This window comes from Alternaria incomplexa, assembly GCF_024043165.1.
Source record: "Alternaria incomplexa strain BMP 0042 chromosome Unknown scaffold_5, whole genome shotgun sequence".
Lineage (NCBI taxonomy): Eukaryota > Fungi > Ascomycota > Dothideomycetes > Pleosporales > Pleosporaceae > Alternaria > Alternaria incomplexa.
In genome coordinates, this window is record NW_026249854.1 from 1,307,824 (window position 1) to 1,331,759 (window position 23,936).

Below are 23,936 nucleotides of genomic sequence, written 5' to 3' on the forward strand. Positions count from 1 at the left end.
GCACAACGTCACCGCCGATTATCATGAGGATGGAGAGGATGTCGCTGGGATTGTTCCATTGCTCGCGAAGCTGAGCTACCGTTGAAGCGTAGGGAGTTTGTGAGATATTCATCTGGCGCTCGAGTTTCGGAGACAAGCTCAACGTTGAGAGGGTGTGGTCCTCAATAAGTGTGCGCTGACGGTTTGGTTGTACGCAGTTGCCTGGGGCTGAGGCTTGGCGATGACGCTTAGCAAAGTTCGTCTCGTGGTGCGCCACTCTAGATAGTTCGTGTAGTGCATGTACCAGGTATCAACTTCGAATAACAGGTCCCAGGTTATTGGCGACGTTGACTTCATGTCTTGGAAACCCATTGCGCAAGGATTCAGACCATGCTTACGCGCAATACGCATGTCGAAACCTCTGTAACAACTTCCAATGATTTACATGGAGCGTTGATAGACCTGTTCAGGCCGTCCTTGCGCACGAGAGAGGATCCCAAAGCTACCTAGGTAGAAAAAACCGCCTTCCATGCACAACCAATAGTAAGGCCAATGCCATTGGTGACTACGCTTAATGATGGATCGCAATCGTGTCACATTTGACATTGGAACTATGCAAACGCTGCATGGGTATTGTAGCAGTTCGGAGCCAAGTCGTGTAGCGCTTGCCGAAAGACGCCCATACGTACGCGAGCAATAGATCATGCCCAACGAACTCCTTCTTTCACAAGCGACCACAGGTAAAGGAGTATACTAGATTCCGTTTGCTCTTCATGAGTCAAGCCATTGACCGGCAGATTAGTAGCTTAGAGGGAAACCATAAGCGAATCCCCGCTGTTGTATGTTTCTGACCTTCTTCTCTGCCAATCTGGATAGCAAGGACTGTTTTTTTTACTCGAGCGGTAGAGGCGTGGAACGGGACACTAGGGTGACTGGCAGCCGTGAAGGTGAGAGTATTTCCGTGTGGATTGATACACTGGTCTAAGCTCGTTGTCGCTTGCTCCTGCGTGTGCCCTCTTGTTTCACTGTGACCACTGGCTGCTCCTCTTCGGGCTCCTTCTTGATGCGCTTTCGTTTGACAACCTCCTTTTTGACAGTTTCTGCCAAGACGATGTCCTCTTCCTCTTTCTTTATCGTCACCTCCTCTTCCTTCACCTTGACCTTTGGAACAACCCTATCCGAAAAGGCCTTCAGGTCCGCCGTGAACAAGACGGAATGCGCCCATCCAGCTTCTTTACCCCACAGCTTCCGGAAGAGGTTTCCAATCGCAGCGTATGTGGCGGCGGTCAAGCTGCTGTGCTTGCCCTTGCCGAACCTGTAGTCCTTCTGTGCAATTTGCCAGACGTGCGTGTCGACGGGTACAGACTCGGACCAGCCGAGCCCGAAGAGGCACACACAGTCAGCGACCTTTGGACCGACACCGTGGAGGGCAAGAAGCTCCTCATGTGCTTGGCGATATCCTTGTCGACCACCTTCGAGCATCTCTCCAGCGGGTTTCTCCTCTACACCAAATTGCGGACACTCTGGATTGCTCAGGTCTTCCAACCACTTCATTCCCTTGTCCTCGGAGACCATTCGCGCAGTCTTTGCAATGTACTTCGCGCGATATCCAAAACCAAGCTTCATGAGATGCGCTTCGACGTCGGGGCCCGAAAGGGCATCGGGTGTGGGGAAATCGTGGTAGGGTATGTCGTCGATGGTGCCTATATGCGGTCCGTAGTGCAAGCAAAGATTGTGCACCATGCCCGATATGCGACTGATGTTATTGTTGCTACTGCAGATGAAGCCGATGAGAGCTTCCCAGGCATCCTGGCGGAGAATCCTTATGCCGGTGAATTTGGGTGCGCGCTTCTTGAAGTTGGCGTCGGAGGCTGCCCATTGTTCGTACAGCTGACCGAGGTTGGGCGCGAGGTTGAAGTAGTGCTTGATAAGAGCAGCGGTATCGTCTTCTTCGGGGGCGACCGAGGGAGCTTTGGAAGGAGGTGGCGTAGGGAGAGCGGTGGTGACAGGCGGGTATGTGGCGCGATAATGGAGATATTCGGCATCCTGACGGAGGGACAGTATGCGACCATGAAGGGCCATTGACCACACGTCATCAGCTGACTTGCGCCATCTGGTCGCATGTTAGGAAATGTTGCGACTCGAGTACTGGGGACGTGGGGAAATACCTGAATGATTGCCCACATCGCAAGGTAGTGTTGATGCATAGCTCAGTGAGGCTTGTAGGCAACTTGTGCCATTCAGCGGCGCGTAATGCCATTGTCGTTATAGTCGTGGTTTGCGCCAGGAGTGAATGATGCATCATGGTCTGGCCTCGGTGACAGGGGTAGCCGCGCCAAGGGAACGGCGCGCTAAGGCAGGCCCCGACTTTCTCTCACACGTTTTCCGCGACGGCAACCGCAACCACCGCACAAGCATCGCGTCCTAGAGCCGGGACTGTTGCGAGTTGCTGATTCATCCACTGTTTCTTGATCAGATCTGCTAATTGCAGCTTCTCCCGCCATCTCACTCCCGACAGCAGCAGCATCTTACGCGGCTGAACACACGACGGCGCAAGAGCTCCCAGCAGCCACAACCGCCCACCATGAACGGCGATAGCTATTCCAGAGGTAAGCGAGTCTATCAGTACACGTACTGACTAGTGCACAGCTCCCAGAATCAAGACTAACAAAAGCAGACGGTGGCCGATCCAGCGGATCGCGCAACTACGTGAGTGCCGACACTCGTCGCGACAAAAGCGAGCGTACGCTGACTGAACAGTCCTCGAGAGATGACCATCGCGATCGCGGCGAACGGGGCGACCGTGGTGGCGACAGGCGCCGCCGTCGTTCTCGCTCCCCACGCCACGGCGGAGGCTCCCGCCGCGACTACGAGGTAGACACGTACTCTTCCAGCCGCGACTACCGTGAGCGCGAGCGCGAAGACACATACGCCCGCCGTGAGCGTCGCGATGACCGGGGCGAGCGTGGAGCAGAGCGTGGTGCCGAGCGCGGTGCCTGGGGCGATTCCTACTCCCGACGCGACCGACCTCGAGGAGGCGACCGCGACCGCGACGACGACCGTGGCCACCGACGGGAACGCGGAGACCGCAATGAAAGGGGCGGCGACCGATTTGGAGGCGAAGAGCGCAGAGGCGGACGGGGAGGACGTGACGGAGGCTTTGGCGGCGGACGTGATAGGATGCGTGCGCAAAAAGAGGAGTCTCCGCCATTCAACAAGCCGCGCGAGGCTACCCCCGACCTCACCACTTTTACAAACATCCAGAAGCGCGAGCGTCGCATGACCCAATGGGACATCAAGCCTGCAGGTTACGAGAACATCACCGCCGAGCAGGCCAAGCTGTCGGGCATGTTCCCGCTGCCGGGAGCTCCTCGCGCTGCGCCCATGGACCCGTCCAAACTCGCCGCCTTCATTTCGCCCTCCGCAGGGACCGCCACCGCTGCTGCCCTTGCGACATCCGGCGCGAAGCAATCGAAGCGTCTCTATGTCCACAACCTGCCCCAGGGCTGCACTTCCCAAGAGATTATGGATTTCTTCAACAACCAGCTCAACGGTCTCAATGTCGTATCCGGCAACGACCCCTGCCTGTCTGCCCACATCGCTACGAGCAAGGAATACGCTGCATTGGAGTTCAAGGCAGCCGAAGACGCTACCCTCGCGCTCGCTATGAACGGCATTTCCATGCGCGATGACGGAGGCGCACCTGATAGGTCGGGTCTGTCCATCCGCCGTCCCAAGGACTACATTACTCCCACCGCCGACGAAAACGCATACCCGCCTGGCGATGAGGTTTCCTCTGTTGTCAAGGACAGCCCCAACAAGCTGAGCATCGTCAACATCCCCACATACATCGAGGAGGAGCAGATTCGAGAGCTCGTCGAGACCATGGGCAAGCTCAAGGCTTTCACTTTGGTCAAGGACACCGGCACCGACCAGCACCGCGTAGGCATACTCCCACCCACTGATCCTACTGAACTAACACAGCCCAGGGTATTGCATTCTGCGAGTATGCTGACAACGGAGTCATCGACGCCGTTATTGAAGGTCTCAACGACATCCCACTCGGTGATGGTAACCTCAAGGTTTCGCGCGCAACTGTCGGACTTCAGCAGACGACTGGTCTCGACGGTGGAGTTGGTGCCATCTCAATGTTGGCAGGAGCCAGCGCTGCTGAGAACCACGAGCACAGCCGTGTCATCTGCCTGATGAACATGGTCACCTCGGACGAGCTGCTCAACGATGATGAATACGAAGGTAAGCTCAGCGACATTACGTCAAATTCTACAGTTCTAACAACAATCAGAAATCAAGGAAGACATCGAAGAGGAGTGCGGCAAGTACGGACCCATCATCGAGACCAAGATTCCCCGCCCCGCCGGTGCCCGCGTCAACCTCGGTGTTGGCAAGATCTACATCAAGTACAAGGATACAGAGTCTGCGCAGAAGGCTATCAAGGCGCTTGCCGGTCGTCAGTTCTCTCGGAGAACCGTTGTCGCCACAGAGTTCTCTGAGGAGGGCTTTGACGTTGATGCCTGGTAGATATGAGATTGTTTGAGTTGCGCGTTCGACTTCTTCGGGTTGGTGCAGTTGCACGCCATTATTGCCGCGTTGAGGAGTACCAAAAAGGGAGAGTGAAGCTCAGCATTTGTACACTAATTTGGTTCCAGGGGATGTTAGCATGCCCATCGCTGAGATGGTACGAGGATGTACGAGGATGTACGTGGATGTGATCGTATCTTGAATACCTAGGCTAGAGCGCCAGATTGCGCTCAAAGTACCCTTGCCTAGATATCACATCGCATTGCTATTGTACTCGATGAATATGCATTGTGAACACTGTATACCGACAAGAAAGTGGTGGCCTTAACCCGCCACTGCGGTACTGTTGGACAGCCCGTGGGATGATGACGAGAAGCTAATTCCGTGTTAATGCCGTAGCTGCCGTCGCTAAGCCCGACGCTACTGAAGATGAGAGAATCGTTTGGTCCGTCGCGGTCCTATGTGGTTCGTCGCACTCCACTGTAGCTTGTTTTGGCGTGAGTCTCAAGGATGCTGCCCAGGAAGGTCTGGAACTCGGTGATATCATATCCCAAGAATATACCCTCTCGGTGCGGGACGGAGAGATTGAAGGCGAACCCCCGCGTGCCGTCAAGGTGCGCGCTTGCCCTAGTCAAGCGCGACCTTCAAGCCCACCGTGATATCTCGACGTTAAAAGCGCAGGAGCGCCCTCAACATCAAAAAACTTCATTACCTATTCCGACCAATACCTCCCAGGCTCGTAGCCCAACAACCATCATGGCCAGCATCAGGCGTTTCTTCTACTCCCAACTGTTTGTTACGCCACCCAAGCCCACCGGCGACCTGACTGGCAAGACTGTCATCGTTACTGGCTCCAATGTCGGTCTTGGGAAGGAAGCCGCACGTCACTTTACCCAGCTCAACGCCTCCACCGTCATCCTCGCCGTGCGCTCCATCGAGAAAGGCGAGGCGGCACGCAAAGACATCGAATCAACCACAGGCCGCAGCAATGTAGTCAAAGTCATGCAACTCGACATGTCATCCTACAAATCCGTTCTCGATTTCGCCCAGAAAGCGAGCAAAGAGCTGGAACGAGTGGACATCGCAGTTCTCAACGCTGGCGTAACCCGCGCCGCGTGGGAAGTTTTCGAGCAAGACGAGTCTACCATCACCGTGAACGTCGTTTCCACCTTCCTGCTGGCTTTTGCATTGTTACCCAAGCTTAAAGAAACGGCGAGCAAGTTCAACACCAGACCCACGCTTACTATTGTGAGCTCTGAGGTCCACGAATGGGCGACTTTCGACGAGAGGAAAGCACCTGAGGGCAAGCTCTTCGAGAGACTGAACGAGAAGGTCGTTAATGGGAAGGAGGTTAGCCTAAATAACCGGTATCAAGTCAGCAAGCTACTTGAGGTACTCTTTGTCCGCGCGTTCTGCGAGCGATACCCCGAATCGCAAATCCCAGTCACCGTTAACCTTGTCAACCCTGGCTTCTGCCACTCGTAGGTCTATCGTAACTCTCTTTGTTTTCTGTCTTATGCTAATCCTTTGAAAGCGAATTCGGTCGCGAAAATGGGATTGCCCTCGCGATTGCACGCTTACTGCTTGCGCGGAAAACGGAAGTCGGGTCAAGAACCCTCACGCATGCTGGTATATCGGGTGTTGAGACGCATGGGAAATATCTCCTTGATTGTGAGATTACTGAACCGAGCCCGTACGTGCGGAGTGAGGAGGGGAAGAGGGATCAAGAGAGGGTTTGGAAAGAGCTGACAGTGAAGTTGGAGGGTATTAAGGCTGGGATTACAGAGAGCTTTTAGGGCGGTGATACAATGAATCAAAGTAGTCCGTGCTTCGAGTCTGGCTGCCTAGGAGTGGATACATGGGCTTATACAACGAGTATCGGTCCAGTTCCTCGTTATATTGCGGCTACTTCCGAGTTCACTCATACACAAAACCATCCAATTGACACCGATCATCACACCTGGCTGGCGGTATGAATAAACATACTCATGGCCTGCCCATTCAAGTATCTACGAACGGTAATGAGGACATAAAAAAACTCAAGACGAAGCAAGCAACTTCCGCCGCTCCGGGTATCTCTGCCTCCCAACTATCACCCTTCGAGCTTTTGCCCCTTGAGATCCGCGAAATCGTATATGAGCTACTTGGATATCCGATCCACTGCCAAGCAGACAGATGTATCCGAGTATCTTACGCGTTCAAGGGCAAGGGTTCGGATGAGTTCCGTTGGTTCAAGGCCACAGTCACACGCTACGAGTTTCGTGAGTGGCATACCGCGCTATCTGATACCCGGCTTGATACCGGGTTCAATATTAGCTATCAACATCATCCTTTGCTGAAAGATGTCAAGATTTGCGATATAGTAAGTGCCCCAAGGTACATTGACGAACGAGTGTATTCTAATCGCCTTCTAGCGATTTACCGAACACCACAAAATAGAAACTGCGCTTCTCTTTGTGAATAAGACGATTTCGAGCCGAAATGATCAATATAATGTTCTCGAAAGTGGAGGTAGCCTTTGGTTTTCACCTCAGCGACGCGCCTATCCATTTGAGCAGGCCTTATAAAGGTGCATGGAACTGGAGCGCCGACGCGCCGAGGTAAGCAGGCTCTATTCTTTTCCCAGCGACAATTCATCTTCATACCTAACATCCACAGGGAATACAACCGAATGCGTATGCCCATCGACGATTTCCGAAATCTTACAAAGGTAGTCCTGACTATCGATGTCGGCTACTCTTGCTCGGGAACTCGACCCCAAATACGAGCAAAACAAGCTCTATCCGTCCGCTTCAACGCCCAGCACTGCTCGCAACTTTTCACTTTCGAGATGACACCCCATCTTCCTGGTTGTTTTGGAGATTTGGGACCCAGTTTCTGGGACCGAAAGTCAATCGTTGCGGTAAGAGCTGTTCGACCCCTGGTAAAGGCTTTGACGTACATGAGTGCGGAGTGCAAATTTCTCAAAGTCATTAAGATGCCGAGGGCGATATCTTATGTACTCGGTATGAACACTAAAGATCGTTGGCCCTATGTGCATGGAGCGGTATGGCATGAAGTGGCTCTCAAGGAAACTTCGCCCTGGTTGAGAAAAGAGGCTGTGAAAGCGTGGGCTAAGCGTACACTGCACTTGCTAAGAACCGAGCGGCCGATTTGGGATACAGCGATGCTTTGATGAGATGGCACAGCGTAGACTCAGGGTATCGCAATGGGTGTTATACTCATTGCGATACGAACTCGTCTTAAATCTGGAAAATTCTCAACCGCAGTGAAACACATACATTAGCACAGCTCCTTTAGACATGCTAGTGAGCTCCCAGATGATTCTTTCGGGTTGTTGGGCGCGTTCAAGCTGCCGCCACTGACGCACGGAGCTCACTCCAATTCAGGTACACTTGTCTGGGCATATCCGCCGCTTGGGCTACCAGGCCCGCAAAGTTCCCACTCCCACCAGTTCTAAGCTTACGTGCTCAACCGAGAGCTCAGATTCATGGGAATGACCACCCGTATGGATACAGACTACCCCATCGTGCCGATCCGAAGATATCTCGATGCTGTCGAAGACATGGCCGTACCGTCTAGACGCACACAAGGCACTAACCGCGCATATACTCGTCCACCCTTGTCCCCGTTCGAGCAACTTCCGTTAGAAATTCGTCAAGAGATATATGGATGGCTCGGCTTCCCTGTCGCTGGCAAACAATGGGAGCTTCTTTCCACGAACCAAGGTGGAATGTTTGTACGCACGACCATACAACATGTCCTCTTCCCAAGGTGGGATTTGTTCCCAGAGGGTTTTTATGATGTCAAATATGCGACCACTCATTCACCAAGACAATCAAGGTGGAATTGCGTGGAAGAGGTAAATGACACGAGAGCAACCCGTACGTCACTAAAGCTGTGCAGCTATTCAGTTGGCGGTCCGGACTTCTATTCGTCTCTACAGGCATTCGACGCGAACTTTGGGATACGATTTTCCAGAGCATCGACGTAGTGTTCGGTTTCCAAGTTAGCAGCAAGGCTGTTCATTTCAGTGTCCCACAACAAGGACATAGGTATGGCAACGATCGACCAAAGTAAGCTTGCGATAATACGCATATCACTAGTGTCAGAGGCTGACGTTTTAGGGGCTTCTATCGCATGCACCTCAAGGATGAGCAATTCGCCAATTTGACCAAAATCACCCTTACTGAGGACTGTGGTCATACATATTCCACCGATAACCCTCATCGCATGGCCAAGGTCTCACCCCGCTCCATACTAGTCCGCCAAGCACACTCTGTACGCTACATCGCAGATCATTGTCCCTTTCTCACCCAGTTTCGGATACAACCTTACCTCCAAGGCTCCGTGACTTGGAGTTCACGAAAGCGCTGTGGCCTTCGCGGCGTTGCGCCAAAATCCACGGAAGCTCTCATCCAGGCCATGGTATACATTTCAGAAAAGTGTGAATATCTAGAGACCACCTACATCCGGGCCGTAGTTGAGGTTCACAGAACGAAGGAGTGTTATTTGGATCGAAAGCAGTGCAGACTCAACTCTCGCTTCGGTTCGTGTATGTGCCGGGATCAAGATTATGGGTATTTGTTGGAGGAAATGAGCTGGGAGGAACGTTTGGATGAGGTGGAGATGTGGGTTAGGTGTTTCCTTGATCGGTTGCGGGTGCACAAGCCTGTTTGGGAGTTGGAGGAGTGATCTTGCGGTCTTTGAGCTTAGCGTTGTCAGTGCGAAGTCTGTTGGAGGGCCGTAGTCTTGCAACGAAGGCTTTCATGTATTGCACTCGGCTACTGATCGCTACATTAAACGATCAACATTCTCGCTTTGTCACACTTTACAGTGGTCTCTCTGACAGCTGCAGTACTTTAAAGATCAATCTGAGCCGCAGGTCTCGCGATGTTGGTACGCCAAGTGTGCGCATTGACTGGGTTCTTCTGGTAGACGTTGACTTCGAAGAACTTGTTGTGAGCCGCGCACTTGAAGTTCTTGTACCTACAGTGTTATTAGTCACATCTTTTCTCATTCCATTATCTTCGCTGCGCTGACGTGTTCAGCTTCTCGAAGTCCGCATCAATGAGCCATTGCTCAGTCACCTCAGCGAATGTGCCATCGGAACCGGCAACAAAGTATCTCTTGCTATCCAGTGGACCGTAGTTAGTTTGCTTGACAACTTGAACTGCGAATGTTACGCTGTTCGCTGACGGCGCAGTACCAATGTCGCTTGCTTTGGGGTAATTTGCCCAGTCCATGAAGGTTTCGAATTTGGATTCGTGGGACAGATAACGGTTCCTGTATCCCTGAATATCTGAGCAGCAGAAGATCGAAAGCGTAATGGCAAGCAGATTGGATATCGGTTCCCGTGAGCGGTTTCTGTGGCAGGGTAATGAGCCTCGCAAATGATGTGTCGCTCTTATAATTGCGCAGCGTTTGTTAGCTACTAATCAACAGGGAATGTGAACAAAGAAGGCCCATCACGTGCAGTTTGTCTCACCGGTCTTGTAACTATGGCAGAGTGGTGAGAAGCTAAAGGCTCAATTCGTCTATACTACACAAACTACAACTAAAGGGTATCGTCTCATCTAATCATAAACTCCTAGTTCTTGAGCACGTAGCGGTACCTGGGAAGGCCCTTCTCGAAGTCAACGATGACATCGTTGGCCTCAGACATAGGCCTGACCTGAACCCAAGCCTTGAGGTTGGTCTTCTTGGCCAACTCCAACATGTCGCGGATGTGTTGCCTGGTACCGATCAAGCTACCAGCGATCTTCAAGTTCTTGAAGATGAGGCCCATGGGGGAGAAAGAGGGCAATGGGTCGTCGGGGGCACCGAGCTGAACGAAAGTACCGTTGACGTCGAGGAGGTTGAGGTACTGGTCGAGAGGGAAGCCACCGGAGATGGTGGAGATGATGATGTCGAGGCCGGCGGCGTTCTTGTTCATCCAGTCGGGGTCCTCGCCGGTAGCGATGAACTTGTCAGCACCGAGCTCGAGAGCGTCGGCCTTCTTGCTGGAGGAACGGGAGATGGCGACAACCTCGTCGCATCCGAGAGCCTTCGCGAAGAGGAGGGCGAAGTGACCGAGACCACCAATACCAACGACACCGACGCGCTTTCCTGGGCCGGCACCGTATGAGACGAGAGGGTTGTAGACAGTTACACCACCGCACATGAGGGGAGCGGCGAACTCTGAAGGAAGACCCTCAGGAATGGGGATGGCGAAGGCGGCAGGTCCGCGCCAGTTCTTAGCGTAACCACCCATGGCCTTGTCGCCAGTGCTGTACTTGGCGTTGTAGGTCATGACGAAGTTGTTGCAGTTGCTCTCCTGCTTGGTCTTGCAGGGCCTGCAGCCCTCGCAGCAGTCGCTCTGAGCACCAACACCAACGCGGTCACCGACCTTGAGGTCCTTGACATCGTCTCCTACGCGGGTGACCTTTCCGATGATCTCGTGACCGACGACGAGGGGGTAGTCTGAGGGGCCCCATCCGGAGCGGAGTGTGTGGATGTCGGAGCCGCAGACACCGCAGTGGCTGATCTCCATCTCGATGTCGGTAGACTCGAACTTCTTGGGGGTGTAGTCACCCCATTGCATGTTGCCATCGGCGGCAGAGGGGTCATGGGCGACCCATCCCTTGAAGTCTGGTGAGGAAGACATGATTGTTTGGTGACGTTACTGAGTGGAGGGAGAGTGATGAATTGTTGTGAGAGATGTTAGAGATGTTTGATGGGATGCCGAATTTACAACTACCTCTCGTCAGTCTTATACCTATACACATTTTCTAGAAGTTTTCCGGCATTTGTAATACATCAAGAGACGGTATGAGGTTGCCGTTTCGTTATCCTAGTGTTTTGCTCTTTCGCCGATCTACGCCGACGGCATCGGACCCACTTTGACGACGTTTTTGAGCCTCAAGCGGTGCGTGCACAGCATATCCGTTAAACCCGCCCTCACCGGTCCGATAAGGGTATGGGTCTGAGGCGACAAGACTGCAAAACTCTCGGACGAGGCTCGCGGTGAAGACGTCAATCTGGGGCCAGTCCCGGAACGTGTATCATCGATCTGCCGCGACACGTGGAAAGCTCAAGGAGGAAGGCGTTTTACGCAGCGCTAACCTAGCTCCCGTTGACGTGTCGGGATTTAGAATCGGTTCGAATCTTTCTATGCTTCTAGACCTGGTCGTATTGTTATGTCAACATCTCAGATATCTCCCTTTGCGTTGACCGCCAAGCTGACCACGCGCGCTTTCTTCAACATACAACCCACCTCATGCCATTGTCTCATGCGCTTGGCCTAATGCTACCGGTTGTTATATCTCTCAGAAAAGGCCGGGGTTGTCATGCACAAGATCGTGTGACAGGAAGTTGCATCATAATAAGTTGGCATATCAGGGACCAATTGAAGTAATCGCAGATCTCAAGAAAAGACACTGCAGTCTTATTAGCGCGGAGAGGTTCTTTCTCATCATGCAAGTTTCTCCTTTATCCACTCAATACCTTTTTTCAGCACATGCTTCGCTTCGTCGTACTCTTGCCACCGAAGATTTACTTCGGCCCTTTTACGTTCAAGCGGTTCGCGGCCTGGTATCGAGAGCCTTGCGTCATAGATCTCGGCGCCGTCATCCAGTTTGATCTTGATGATGCGCTCCTCTTCGACATGACCGCAAAGGAGATCCCATACATGTTTCGTCACTTTGTCGAGTAAGAGTGTTGGTTTGTTGTCTTCGTATCGACAGATAAGTGGCAGTTTAATGGAGAATCCGGAAGTGCGAGACCTCATCTCCAGGGGTAGTGTTCGTTCTCCGAAACCATGTTCGGAGCCATACAACGCCTCATCCAGCGCCTCGAGCGCACTTGTCCCCATAGACACAGTAAGCTTATTCGGTGACATTATAAATCAGCTCTCCAGAGTATGCTTGTGGAAGTGGATGTGAGTTGCTTCGCGCAAATAGCAAGGATCTGAGGCACTGTGTACTTTGCTTACCGGTAAGGAAGCCCAACATTGCGCTGAAGTCACGCCTGCGGTTCGAGTGACCGTGCAAGATTCATTCACAGTCGCTCAACAGCAGGTCATATGTAGCTTGACGAAATCATTGGAAGCGTGAGTTCGACGGCGCCACGACTGCCCCATGACGCGATTTAGCGTGGCACTTCAAGGCAGCGCTGCGTCCGGGGGTATGAGAAGCGTGGCGCTGAGTTGTGGGTACCGATTTGAAGACATCAACAAAGTTTATAAGCGGCCGATAAGTTGACGATGAAGAACATTCGGTATATTGAATCTCAACTCCTGAATGAAGATTGTTGGTGTTGAGATCTCGGGAGACATGGCCCGAAGCGCAGATGACGTCTAGCGTCTTGGCAGTCGTCATAGCCCAAACTCTCGGTGGCAGACGATTCCGGAGACACCACGATGCCGTATGGAAACTTGGGCACACAAGTATCGAGGTCTAATTCTTCCATAGCCCTGAACTCGAACGTGCGATATTTGGAGTCCAAGCGGAAACGCGTAATATCAGCCCAGTATGGACGACGTACGGCAGGCAGTAATGTGAGCTTTGGAGTCCATGTCTTCAGATGATTGAGACAACGACCACGGCTACGAGACATCAGCAAGACCGCCTTCTTCACGGTGTCTAGATGACTGTAAAGTCTTTGCATGTGCGACAAACAGAGAGTCCAGGTCTCACACCATGTAAACCAGAACAAAGAAACCAGTACTTATTTTATTGAGAATGTATGCCAACTAGAGCTTTACTCAACATCTAAGAACACTATCCCTCCCTGTCAATACTCGCGGTGCGCGAGTCGAGATTGACCGGATTGACTATCGACACGCCTCCATCAAGTGGAAAAGATGGCGCCTGCCGAATCCTTGACCGATAAGCACGCCATAGGCGACCAGACTGAAGCTGATGCGGCGTCCGTCATTAGCGATGATGAAGACATCGAAGAACACCCGCGGAAAGATGCCCCGCTACCACCAGAAGTCGAACGCGGACCTGGATATGAGCCTTTCGAAACTCTTAAGCACAAAGCTGCACAGCTCATCCTCGATCTTTTCCCTGGTTACTGCGCCCGAGACGTAAAGATCGAACGCATGCAAGACGGAGAAAACAACCGCTTCCTCAGTGTCACACTGTGCAAGATACGTCCTAAAGCGCCATGGTACACTACTCAGAGAATTCTCGAACTACTTCAGCCATGTCTAACAGGCCGACCGACACGTCAAAACAAGCGAAAGCGTCTTGTTCTTCGCTTACCACACAATCCTGATCAATGCATGCACCATCAAGCTGTCATGCTAGCGTATCTGGGCCTGAAGCTCGAACATCCAGTCCCCAAGATTGTCGTATTTGATGCGACCGCAGATAACGCGCTAGGTCGATCATACATGCTCCAAAAGCGGCTGCCTGGCCAACGCCTGGACGCCCTCTGGCCAACGTTGAACCAAGCCCAGCGACTCAGTGCCGTGCGAGCCATCTCCGCCGTCCTTCTGGATATAAGGAAGATACGGAACAAGTGCCCTGGTCTCATCGGTATCCGCAACACTACTTACGATCTCAAGAACGATTTCGTCACCACGGAGCCGATACTTATTCCCAGAATTAAACATACCACTGGCCAAGTGACCTTCAACGTCGCACGTTCAGGGCCGCAAAGCACAAAAGACTTCTTGCTCGATCTCTGTGCTCGCCAGCGTGCATATTCGACTCCTACGAAACAGCCTGGTGGTAAAGAAGTCTGGGTTAGGATCGTCAAAGTGATTGAGACATTACATGAGTCCGGCCTCATTCCGGATTCTTCACCGTTCCACTTCTACCATGGCGACTTCAATGTACGCAATCTTCTCGCCTCTGTCACTACGGAGTCAGAAATAGCGATCACTGGAATCGTAGGCTGGGATTTCGCGCTATTCGCGCCGGCTTTCATGAGCACGTGCGCCCCGTTCTTCCTATGGAGTGGCAATATGGGCAGCGAAGGCGAGGAGGGCGACACGCTGGCCGAACCCGAGGATGCGGCATTGTTGGAGGCTAAGCGTACTTTTGAAGGTGTTGTGGACGAGGGCTTCCTGAAAGAGGCATACTCTCCACCATTGATTCTCGCGCGCCGGTTATGGCAATTCCTGGTTAGTGGTTTCACGAATGGAGCGGATATCTTTCTTGCGGAGGAGATTGTGGAGGAGTTCGAGAGGTTACATTCATCAGCGTAGGCTAGGTGTGGATGAGCAGTAAGGAGCTATCGTGACGTAGGGTCAAATTGTTCGCCGATACGGTGATAGCCAGTTAGAAAAACCCCAATTTCGTAGTTTAACAGTAACGCATTGCGATTGTACTAGGTGTTGACTTGGCAGCAAAGACAAAGAGACTTCCTTCTCTGCAACGAGGTCGCTATACCATCGCTACCACCCCATATACAGGCTTTCAGATTGGTATACTTACAGTCGGTCATCATCGCGCTCCTTGAGGACAGAGGTTCTGTGATCAAGATCATACGCGTCGTCGTATGTATCGAAGAAAGCGGGTTTTGACATACCCTGTAGTTGGTGGCCACACGGTTGCCAGCGATTCGATTCCCAGCCATCTGGACAATAGAGGTGCTGCTTGTGTTCATTCGCAATCTCTTCATTCACTGTAGACCATGCTTCAATGAAAGCTGGTAGAACTGTACACGTATAGTCAGTACGCGGAACGAGACCTGCCAGTTGTGAGGTTGGCCTTACCATCTCCAAAAATGCGAACTTCGATAACAAAGTCAAAATGAATCCCGCATTGTCTGCACTGAATGGCATATTCGTGGAAGTTGAAGTGTGCGTCAATCTCCCTCTCTGAGACGTCATGATTCTCGGCCACCACATACATTATGATGCCAAATTTCTGAAGACGAATGCTGCCACTCTGACATGCATCAAGTAGGCTTTGGACTTGTGGATCGCATTGAGGTCGTTCATACCGCAGGTCAAACACGCCGCCTCGCCCGCCGCGAGAGTCCCAACCCTTGCTGAGTACGAGTGTTTCCAGACCCATTGGCAGAAGCTTGTCGAGACTTCGCTCTTCCGACTTGTCGAGAGGACCTAGCGTGGGTTAGCAAGTTACAGATCAATGACGGGTATTGCATACTAATCAAGAGTTCAAACGGTACAGCAAGATACCGCAGACTGGCAAACTTTTCGAGTGTACCCAACCTCGTATCGCTGTAATCATAGCGTTCGCACAACTCCAGAGCTTGAAGTCCGGGTTGTAGCGTCTCCAACAAGGCCTTAGCCTCAGACCACTGCCACTGAGTATTGCCTGTGGCATTTCTTGATGGCCCCCAAGAGAAGGAGGTAAGTGCCTGGCATGCGCCAAGAAGATTTTCCAATAATTCAAGATGACACTCGAAGTTTTCCAGTCGTATTTTTCGACCTTGGACGTCTTTGGGGGACATCCCCAGGTAAAAGGGGGGTCGTTGTGACTGGATTCAACGTAATCGTGGTCTGACAGGACTACTTCCCGTAGAGAGTCTAGAATAACACAGCTATTTTGCCAGCGCCGCTGATGCATCGAGACTCAAGTCCTCCTTAAGCAGCCACCGTCTGTACATGGAAAGGATAATCTGTGTACCCCTTTTGTGGCGGATCAGCGCCATAGAAGGTGTCGCGATCATACTGATTCAGCTCCAGGCCCTCAGCGAGGCGCTTGGGCAGATCCGGATTCGCTATGAACCACCGACCGAATATGACAAGGTCAGCATCTCCGGACTCTACTTTCGGCGCGGCATTGTCTCTATTGAATCCACCAGCCGCAATGAACTTCACGCCACCCTTCTTTAAGATGCTTCGGAAGTTGACGAGCGTGTTGCCCTTGACCTTGACCGTCGCCTCCGCCTCCACGCCCTTGCCTCCTTGTGTGGTGTAAGCGGCCAAAGCGTCCATCTTGGCTTGCTCGTCGAGGACTTCATCGAAACGCGGTTCGACCCTAGCTATCGTCAGCATCAGCCTGGGGACCGAAGTGATTCAACTCACATGTGTACGTATGCAGGCCTCTCGTCCTGCGGAAGCGACGCAATCTTCTCGCATAGATACTCCCAGTGAACGTTGGGGTTGCTATCCTTGGTGTTCTGGAAATAGTTGTATGGGCTGAGACGGATGCCAACTCTGTCAGCACCGATGGCTTTGGAGCAAGCTTGGATGACTTCAAGCGGAAAGCGACTGCGACCTTCAATTGATCCGCCATACTGGTCCGTTCTCTTGTTAACATTGTCGTGTAGGAACTGATCGAGCAAGTATCCATTCGCGCCGTGAATCTCGATACCATCGAAACCGGCCCCAACCGCCTTCTTCGCGGCTTCCGCCCAGGTCTTTGTCAATCCTTCAATTTCTTCAACCGTCAATGGCTTAGGTGGATGATCGGCGCACACGACACCGTCAAGCCAACTACCCTCCATAGGCACGTCGCTCGAGCTGACCGTTGGCGCTCCGTCCCGGAAGGACGGTGGACTAGCACGTCCAGTATGCCACAGCTGGCAGAAGATGTACCCGCCTTTTGCGTGGACAGCATCCGTGACCTTCTTCCAACCGGCGACTTGGGAGTCTGAGAACACACCCGGTACGCCTGGGTACCCGCTGGCCTAGTACAAGTCAGCACGTTTGCTTTGACTGGCCGCGCACTACCCACGTATTTGGCAATGTCAGTGGCCTCTGTCAATTGCAATCCGCCCTTGCTTGCGCGTTGGCTGTAATACTCGACGTGTAGCTCTTTCGGTACGAACACTCCATCTTCCTCTTTGGTTGCTCGCATGCGTGTCAATGGCGCCTGCACTACTCTGTGCTCAAGATCCAGAGGGCCGAGTTTGAAAGGCGAGAAAAGCGCAGTCTCTTTGAGTGGCTTGAAGCCTGTCGGGCTATCTGCTTTCGGCATATTTGTTGGTATCGCACTTGTACTGATGACTGCGAAGAGGAGAGAATGAAGTCGTTGCTGCCACAAAAGATTTGTAACAGCTACATGGCTGCTGCTCAGGGTCTCCTATGTACCTGGCGCTAGTGCCAGAAACGGTGGTCGCCATCGCCGCAGATCCCATGCTGGGGAGTGGTGTTTGCAGATACAGAAATGGGGGAGGGGCAGATGCAGCAGAGCGTATGACGAGGCTGGCGTTTGCGGAGTACGAACGAACAGCCATCTGTACAACGCTGTTGCGCTGTGGTCCAAGAGTGGGGTACTGTGGGCCCGGCCATCGGAAAGGCGAAATCGTCTATCATCGGAACAGTCGTCTCGCGCAAACAGGCCAATCAGCGATCGCATTACGTGAGAAGGGTGTGAATACTGCGGAAACGGATGTTAGGTGAGGATATTATGAAGAGAACATCGCATTCTCTATCGCCTCGGCCTCATAACCTGTCTGCTCAGGTTTGACACCCGTCATGTCTCTGCCGATTCCGCCGAGAAGCAGTGCAGATCCGCCGCGGGGCTGTTCCGCTACCGAAGCCCTTACACCTTTCATCGAGACGACATTCAGAACACCAGACATAACAACATGGATCAACGGAAGGAAAACAATCATCACTAATCCGAACCCGCACTGGACTCTACTGGACTACATCCGCGCCCAGCCGAATCTCAAAGGCACGAAGCTGGGATGTGGCGAGGGTGGATGTGGTGCGTGCACCGTTGTTCTGCAGGTTGCGGATTGGCAGTCTGAAAAGAAGAGAATCAAGCATTCATCGTTGAATGCGTGCCTGTTTCCGCTGGTCGGCATCGACGGCAAACATGTGATCACCGTGGAAGGCATTGGTAATGTTGGCAGACCGCATCCTCTGCAAGAGAGGATCGCGAAGTTGCACGGCAGCCAATGTGGCTTCTGTACGTCGACCTGGACTTTGTTTTCTTCATATGTACTGACTATTTCCATAGGTACGCCTGGTATCGTGATGAGCCTGTACGCAGTGGTGCGCAACGCATACGACCCGGAAACGAAGAAGTTCCATCTCAGCGCTCGCGAGATTGAGATGGAAGGCCACTTGGACGGCAATTTGTGCCGCTGTACAGGCTACAAACCTATTCTTCAAGCTGCGAAGACGTTCGTCACCGAGGATCTGAAGGGTCAATTGGCAGAAGAAGATGAGCCAACGACTGCCGACGCTGAGAAGTTCGAGAAAGAGGTCATTGACCTGACTAGGAATGGCTGTGCAGGTTCTTCCAAGGTCTCCTGCGGGCGACCGGGTGGCTGCTGTAGGGATAGCCCGTCCGACAGCAGCTCGACAGACACCAAGTCAGACACCTCCTCACCTCCAACGGAACCAACATCGGCGTCAGAAGACGAGCACATCACTGCCATTCTGGATGCAAAGAAACAGCCGCAAGTGGATCCAGCGATTAGCGGTGCAGACTACGCGAAACCGCTGAAGAGTAAAGAGCATGGTGCGGGTTTCGAATCTAAGACTGTCACATCCACATTCGAGGCACCGGCGGCGACTTCAGAGAAGGGTGTCCCGAAGATCGAGTTCTCTCAATACGTTCCGGATACTGAGCTCATCTTCCCTCCGGCGTTATGGAAGTACGAGCCGCAGCCGCTGTGCTACGGTAACGACAAGAAGATCTGGTTTCGTCCTACAAAGCTCGAGCAACTTGTGCATTTGAAAGATGCATACCCCTCAGCCAAGCTCATCGGCGGTGCCAGTGAAGTTCAAGTGGAGGTTCGCTTCAAAAACTCCGACTTTGCTGTCTCCGTCTACATTTCAGATATACCAGAATTGAAGCAAACGCGGATGCCAAAACATGCTGAGCTTGAGACAGCCAAGGAACTCGTCGTTGCAGCGAACACCCCGCTCACTGAGCTTGAGGAGATTTGTAAAAAGGTTTACACAATGCTCGGAAAGCGTGCGATGGTGCTAGAGGCCCTTCGCAAACAACTGCGATATTTCGCGGGTCGTCAGATTCGTAACGTTGCATCATTAGCTGGTAACATTGCAACAGCATCGCCAATCTCAGACGCCAACCCTGTGCTGCTTGCGGCGGGTGCTACCATGGAAGCTGTAAACAAGAAAGATGGCAGCGTCGATCTCCCAATGTCAAGTTTCTTCATTGCTTACAGAACCACATCACTCCCGCCTGATGCAACGCTACATCGAATTCGAATCCCTTTGCCTCCGGAAGGATCACGAGAGGTTCTCAAGGCTTACAAGCAAGCCAAGCGCAAAGACGACGACATCGCAATCGTCACGGCTGCATTCCGAGTGCGTCTAAATCCTGACGGCCTAGTGGAGGATGCTTCGATCGTATACGGCGGCATGGCGCCTATGACGAAAGAGTCACCCAAAACCCAGACTGCCCTCTTGGGTAAGCCCTGGTTTCATTCGGAAACCCTTGATGCTGCTCTCACGGCGTTGTTACAGGATTACGATCTTCCATACGGTGTTCCAGGTGGCATGGCAGACTACCGGAAAACGCTTACCCTGTCACTTTTCTTTCGGTTCTGGCACGAGTCCGCTGCTGAGTTTGGTCTTGGCAACGTTGACGAGCAGGTGATTGATGAGATTCACCGGGAGATCTCCAGTGGTGCTCGCGATGATTACAATCCCTACGAGCAGCGCGTAGTAGGTAAGCAGGTGGCGCATCTATCTGCTTTGAAACAGTGCACTGGCGAGGCGGAGTACATCGACGATATGCCACGATTAGATCGTGAGCTATTCGGTGGACTTGTCATGTCGACAAAGGCCCACGCTAAAATCCTGAGCATCGATTGGGAGCGAGCGCTTGAGCTGCCTGGTGTTGTTGGCTACATCGATCGGCATAGCATACCCTCGGACGTCAACATCTGGGGCTCGATCAAGAAGGACGAAGCGTTCTTTGCTGAAGACAAGGTTCTCTACCACGGTCAGGTCATTGGCATGATATACGCAGAGTCAGCTTTGGAAGCCCAAGCGGCCGCGCGGGCTGTGAAGGTCGAATACGAAGAACTACCCCCTATTCTCACTATCGACGAGGCTATCGCAGCCCAAAGCTACTTCCCGCACGGGAAGAATCTGAGCAAAGGTATTGCAATCGATGACAAGATGGGCGACGCTTTCGCCCAATGCGACAAGATATTCGAAGGTGTAAGCCGGCTAGGTGGGCAGGAGCACTTCTACCTCGAAACGAATGCAGCGCTTTCTATACCTTCTGGAGAAGACGGGGCTATGGAGGTCTGGTCGTCGACACAGAACACCATGGAAACTCAAGAGTTTGTTAGCTCGGTACTGGGTGTACCAAGCAACCGCGTTAATGCCCGCGTGAAGCGCATGGGAGGCGGTTTCGGTGGCAAGGAGTCTCGCAGCGTGCCGTTCGCCGTATATACAGCGATAGCTGCTAGGAAGGAAAAGCGGCCAGTGCGCATCATGCTGAACCGCGATGAAGACATGCTGCTCAGCGGCCAGAGACATCCTTTCCAAGCTCGTTGGAAGGTCGGTGTGTCGAAAGAAGGCAAGCTCATCGCGCTTGAAGCTGATGTCTACAACAACGCTGGCTTCTCTCAAGACATGAGCGGAGCAGTCATGGATCGATGCCTGACGCACTTTGACAACTCATACGAGTGTCCAAATGTGTTCCTGCGTGGCCACGTGTGCAGGACCAACATCCACAGCAACACTGCATACCGAGGATTCGGAGCGCCTCAAGGCATGTACTTTTCCGAAACCGTCATGTACAGCATTGCAGAAGGTCTGGGCATGGATGTCGACGAATTACGATTAAAGAACCTGTACAAGCCTGGAGAACACACCCCATTTTTCCAAAAGATCGACGAGGATTGGCACGTTCCTATGCTTTTGCACCAGCTGAGCAAGTCTGCCGACTACGAAAATCGGAAAGCCGCTATCAAAGACTTCAACTCAAAGAACCGATGGCGAAAGCGAGGTATCTGCCTTGTTCCTTCGAAGTTTGGTCTTAGCTTTGCGACGGCTCTACATCTCAATCAAGCTGGCGCTTACATCAAGATCTACCATGATGGCAGTGTACTCTTGCATCATGGAGGAACAGAGATGGGTCAAGGTCTCTACACCAAGATGTGTCAGATAGCAGCGCAAGAGCTTGGCACTCCGCTCGATGCCATCTACACTCAGGATAGTCAGACGTACCAGATTGCGAATGCGTCCCCTACCGCTGCATCATCCGGATCCGACTTGAACGGCATGGCTGTAAAGAATGCATGCGATCAGATCAACGAACGATTGAGACCATATCGCGAGAAGCTAGGAAGAGACGCGCCACTGAAAGCGCTCGCCCATGCCGCTTATGTCGATCGTGTCAACCTCGCTGCGAATGGCTTTTGGAAGATGCCAAAGGTCGGATACACCTGGGGCGACACAAACTTGGAAACTGTCAAGCCCATGTACTACTACTGGACCCAAGGAGCGTGTTGTTCTGAAGTCGAACTTGACCTACTCACTGGCGACCACACCGTGCTACGAACAGATATCATGATGGTAAGCGCTACTGCACATGCATCCATTGCAACATACTAACGAAGCTTCAGGATGTCGGCAACTCCATCAACCCAGCGATAGATTACGGACAGATTGAAGGCGCATTCATCCAAGGCCAAGGTCTCTTCACCATCGAAGAGACACTCTGGACTCGGAACGGCCAGCTCTTCACTCGGGGTCCCGGAACATACAAGATCCCCGGCTTCAGCGACATTCCGCAGGTCTTCAACGCCAGTATGCTTCGCCACGATAACGACGGCAACCCGCTGTCGTGGAACCACTTGAGGAGTGTTCAAAGTTCCAAGGGTATTGGGGAGCCACCGCTCTTCCTGGGATCAACGGTCTTCTTCGCGCTGAGAGACGCGGTGTTGGCAGCGAGGAAGATGAACGGGAAGAACGACGAGGGATGGAATTTGGATAGTCCGGCAACCTGTGAGAGGCTGAGGTTGGCGGTTGGAGATGACCTTGTTGACCGGGCAAGAACGGTAAAGAAAGAGGGAGAGACGAATTTCTTGGTTGCTGTAGCGTGATCATGGGTATGGGAACACGCGTTCACCATTCCATATATCATTTCATTCAATACAGGTATCCATTCTGCACGGCGCTTCTCTTGCGCATTGCTTTTGCGAGGTTTGACGCATCCCGCACGCGTGCTACTCTTTGCTTGGCAAGAACATAAGTCGATGCTATCGCCCGTTTCAACACCTCCTACCGCGAATACATTGTTTCTCTTCCGATAGCCTTCATTACAATCCCGTCGGTTGAGAAATGCCTATCGCGCAGCTTATCGGAAAGCGAAGCCGGTAACGATGACCTCAGCGGTGGCATGACTAATGGTCGCGCGGCAGTGTGTCAAGGAAGTCGCGTCGGGCCATGATAGAGCAGCTACCAACTCCAACCGCATCCCTTGCATGAATGCAGCTTGCCTGAACAGGCTCCTAGAATTCCCGTGTCTTCCAATATGACAGCAGCTCCACATGAGGCCACCATGGTCTATCTCCATGCGAACTACGCACGGCGGAGATAACCGCAAATTCTCCGCGCCTTGCTGCTGACGCGTCCGACAATCGAGCAGCATCGTCAACCACAGCCTACGTGCCTGCTGCCGTTTGCCAGGCCGACACACAAAAACCAAGATGGAGTGAACGCGCTTGACGATGGATGTTGATGGCGTTGGGAAACCTCACCCCCACTCTTGGAAATGCGTTCCCAAAGCTACGCCACCACGCGCAACCCCGCCCACTAGCGGCACGACTCAACTCCACACTCGGCCGCGATAGTCGGACTTCTCGACCCCGATAAGCATGGCCTCTATCCGACGCGATATCGTATACCATTCCATGGAGCGGAGTCTTGAGCCTCTCTTCACCCCATTTCATCTCCAGTGCCCCCATCCTTTGATCAGATCATCGAAATAATCTCTCAGATTCTGCGCTATGGCATCCACTACTGTCGACAGTGCAAGCTCAGGGACCCGCGGGCGCAAGAGAAGGAACTTGAGCAAGAATGAAGGGAAGAAGTTTGTATGCACGAATGACGGGTGTGGGCGGTCTTTCACTAGAGCCGAGCATTTGCAAAGGCATTTGCTGAATCATTCGACGGGAGAATACACGTGTGATCGATGCAGGGCTCACTTTAAGCGGAGAGATCTTCTTGGTAAGAATGATGCAGTCTTTCCTTGGCTTCGAGAATGCATGGCTGTTTTTGCCCATGAGCGGCTCTTCGCTGAGACGCACGGAACTACATGCCATCAAGATGCCGCGCTCCTTTCGTGCTACAAGATGGAAGAGCTTCCCATCATATACCGCATCTAGACTCCTATTTGTTGGGTCTCGCATCGAATGTGTAGTATCGCGTTGTTGCTCTAGTATTGATCGTGGTCACTAACCCATTTGCGCAGAGAGGCACATCAGCCGCCATCGGCAAAAAGACGAAGAAGCCGGCGCCGAGGGTTGTGGAGTGCTCAACACCCGAAAGCGAATGTGGAAAGATGCCG

General features: G+C 52.6%; 8 protein-coding genes across 8 annotated transcripts; 4 read left to right on the forward strand and 4 right to left on the reverse strand.

The window, feature by feature from the left end:
• Positions 1-960: 960 nt before the first annotated feature.
• J4E90_004345 (uncharacterized protein) lies at positions 961-2,239 on the reverse strand (the record flags this gene model as incomplete). The annotated part of the gene is made up of 2 exons (XM_051433910.1): positions 961-2,092; positions 2,148-2,239. 2 exons carry the CDS (start codon positions 2,237-2,239, stop codon positions 961-963), a joined length of 1,224 nt encoding a protein of 407 aa, XP_051292428.1.
• Positions 2,240-2,563: 324 nt separating this feature from the next.
• Positions 2,564-4,518, forward strand: J4E90_004346 (uncharacterized protein; the record flags this gene model as incomplete). The annotated part of the gene is made up of 5 exons (XM_051433911.1): positions 2,564-2,588; positions 2,657-2,688; positions 2,740-3,921; positions 3,969-4,233; positions 4,283-4,518. The coding sequence occupies 5 exons, from the start codon at positions 2,564-2,566 to the stop codon at positions 4,516-4,518; spliced, it is 1,740 nt and encodes a 579-aa protein (XP_051292429.1).
• A 756-nt stretch (positions 4,519-5,274) lies between these two features.
• Positions 5,275-6,003, forward strand: J4E90_004347 (uncharacterized protein; the record flags this gene model as incomplete). The annotated part of the gene is made up of 1 exon (XM_051433912.1): positions 5,275-6,003. One exon carries the CDS (start codon positions 5,275-5,277, stop codon positions 6,001-6,003), a length of 729 nt encoding a protein of 242 aa, XP_051292430.1.
• A 3,377-nt stretch (positions 6,004-9,380) lies between these two features.
• Positions 9,381-9,764, reverse strand: J4E90_004348 (uncharacterized protein; the record flags this gene model as incomplete). Its single annotated transcript, XM_051433913.1, has 2 exons — positions 9,381-9,507; positions 9,562-9,764. The coding sequence occupies 2 exons, from the start codon at positions 9,762-9,764 to the stop codon at positions 9,381-9,383; spliced, it is 330 nt and encodes a 109-aa protein (XP_051292431.1).
• A 344-nt stretch (positions 9,765-10,108) lies between these two features.
• J4E90_004349 (uncharacterized protein) lies at positions 10,109-11,164 on the reverse strand (the record flags this gene model as incomplete). Its single annotated transcript, XM_051433914.1, has 1 exon — positions 10,109-11,164. One exon carries the CDS (start codon positions 11,162-11,164, stop codon positions 10,109-10,111), a length of 1,056 nt encoding a protein of 351 aa, XP_051292432.1.
• A 2,196-nt stretch (positions 11,165-13,360) lies between these two features.
• J4E90_004350 (uncharacterized protein) lies at positions 13,361-14,716 on the forward strand (the record flags this gene model as incomplete). Its single annotated transcript, XM_051433915.1, has 1 exon — positions 13,361-14,716. The coding sequence occupies one exon, from the start codon at positions 13,361-13,363 to the stop codon at positions 14,714-14,716; it is 1,356 nt and encodes a 451-aa protein (XP_051292433.1).
• A 1,347-nt stretch (positions 14,717-16,063) lies between these two features.
• Positions 16,064-17,402, reverse strand: J4E90_004351 (uncharacterized protein; the record flags this gene model as incomplete). The annotated part of the gene is made up of 3 exons (XM_051433916.1): positions 16,064-16,460; positions 16,508-17,112; positions 17,160-17,402. 3 exons carry the CDS (start codon positions 17,400-17,402, stop codon positions 16,064-16,066), a joined length of 1,245 nt encoding a protein of 414 aa, XP_051292434.1.
• Positions 17,403-17,902: 500 nt separating this feature from the next.
• J4E90_004352 (uncharacterized protein) lies at positions 17,903-22,470 on the forward strand (the record flags this gene model as incomplete). Its single annotated transcript, XM_051433917.1, has 3 exons — positions 17,903-18,341; positions 18,393-21,940; positions 21,991-22,470. The coding sequence occupies 3 exons, from the start codon at positions 17,903-17,905 to the stop codon at positions 22,468-22,470; spliced, it is 4,467 nt and encodes a 1,488-aa protein (XP_051292435.1).
• Positions 22,471-23,936: the final 1,466 nt, after the last annotated feature.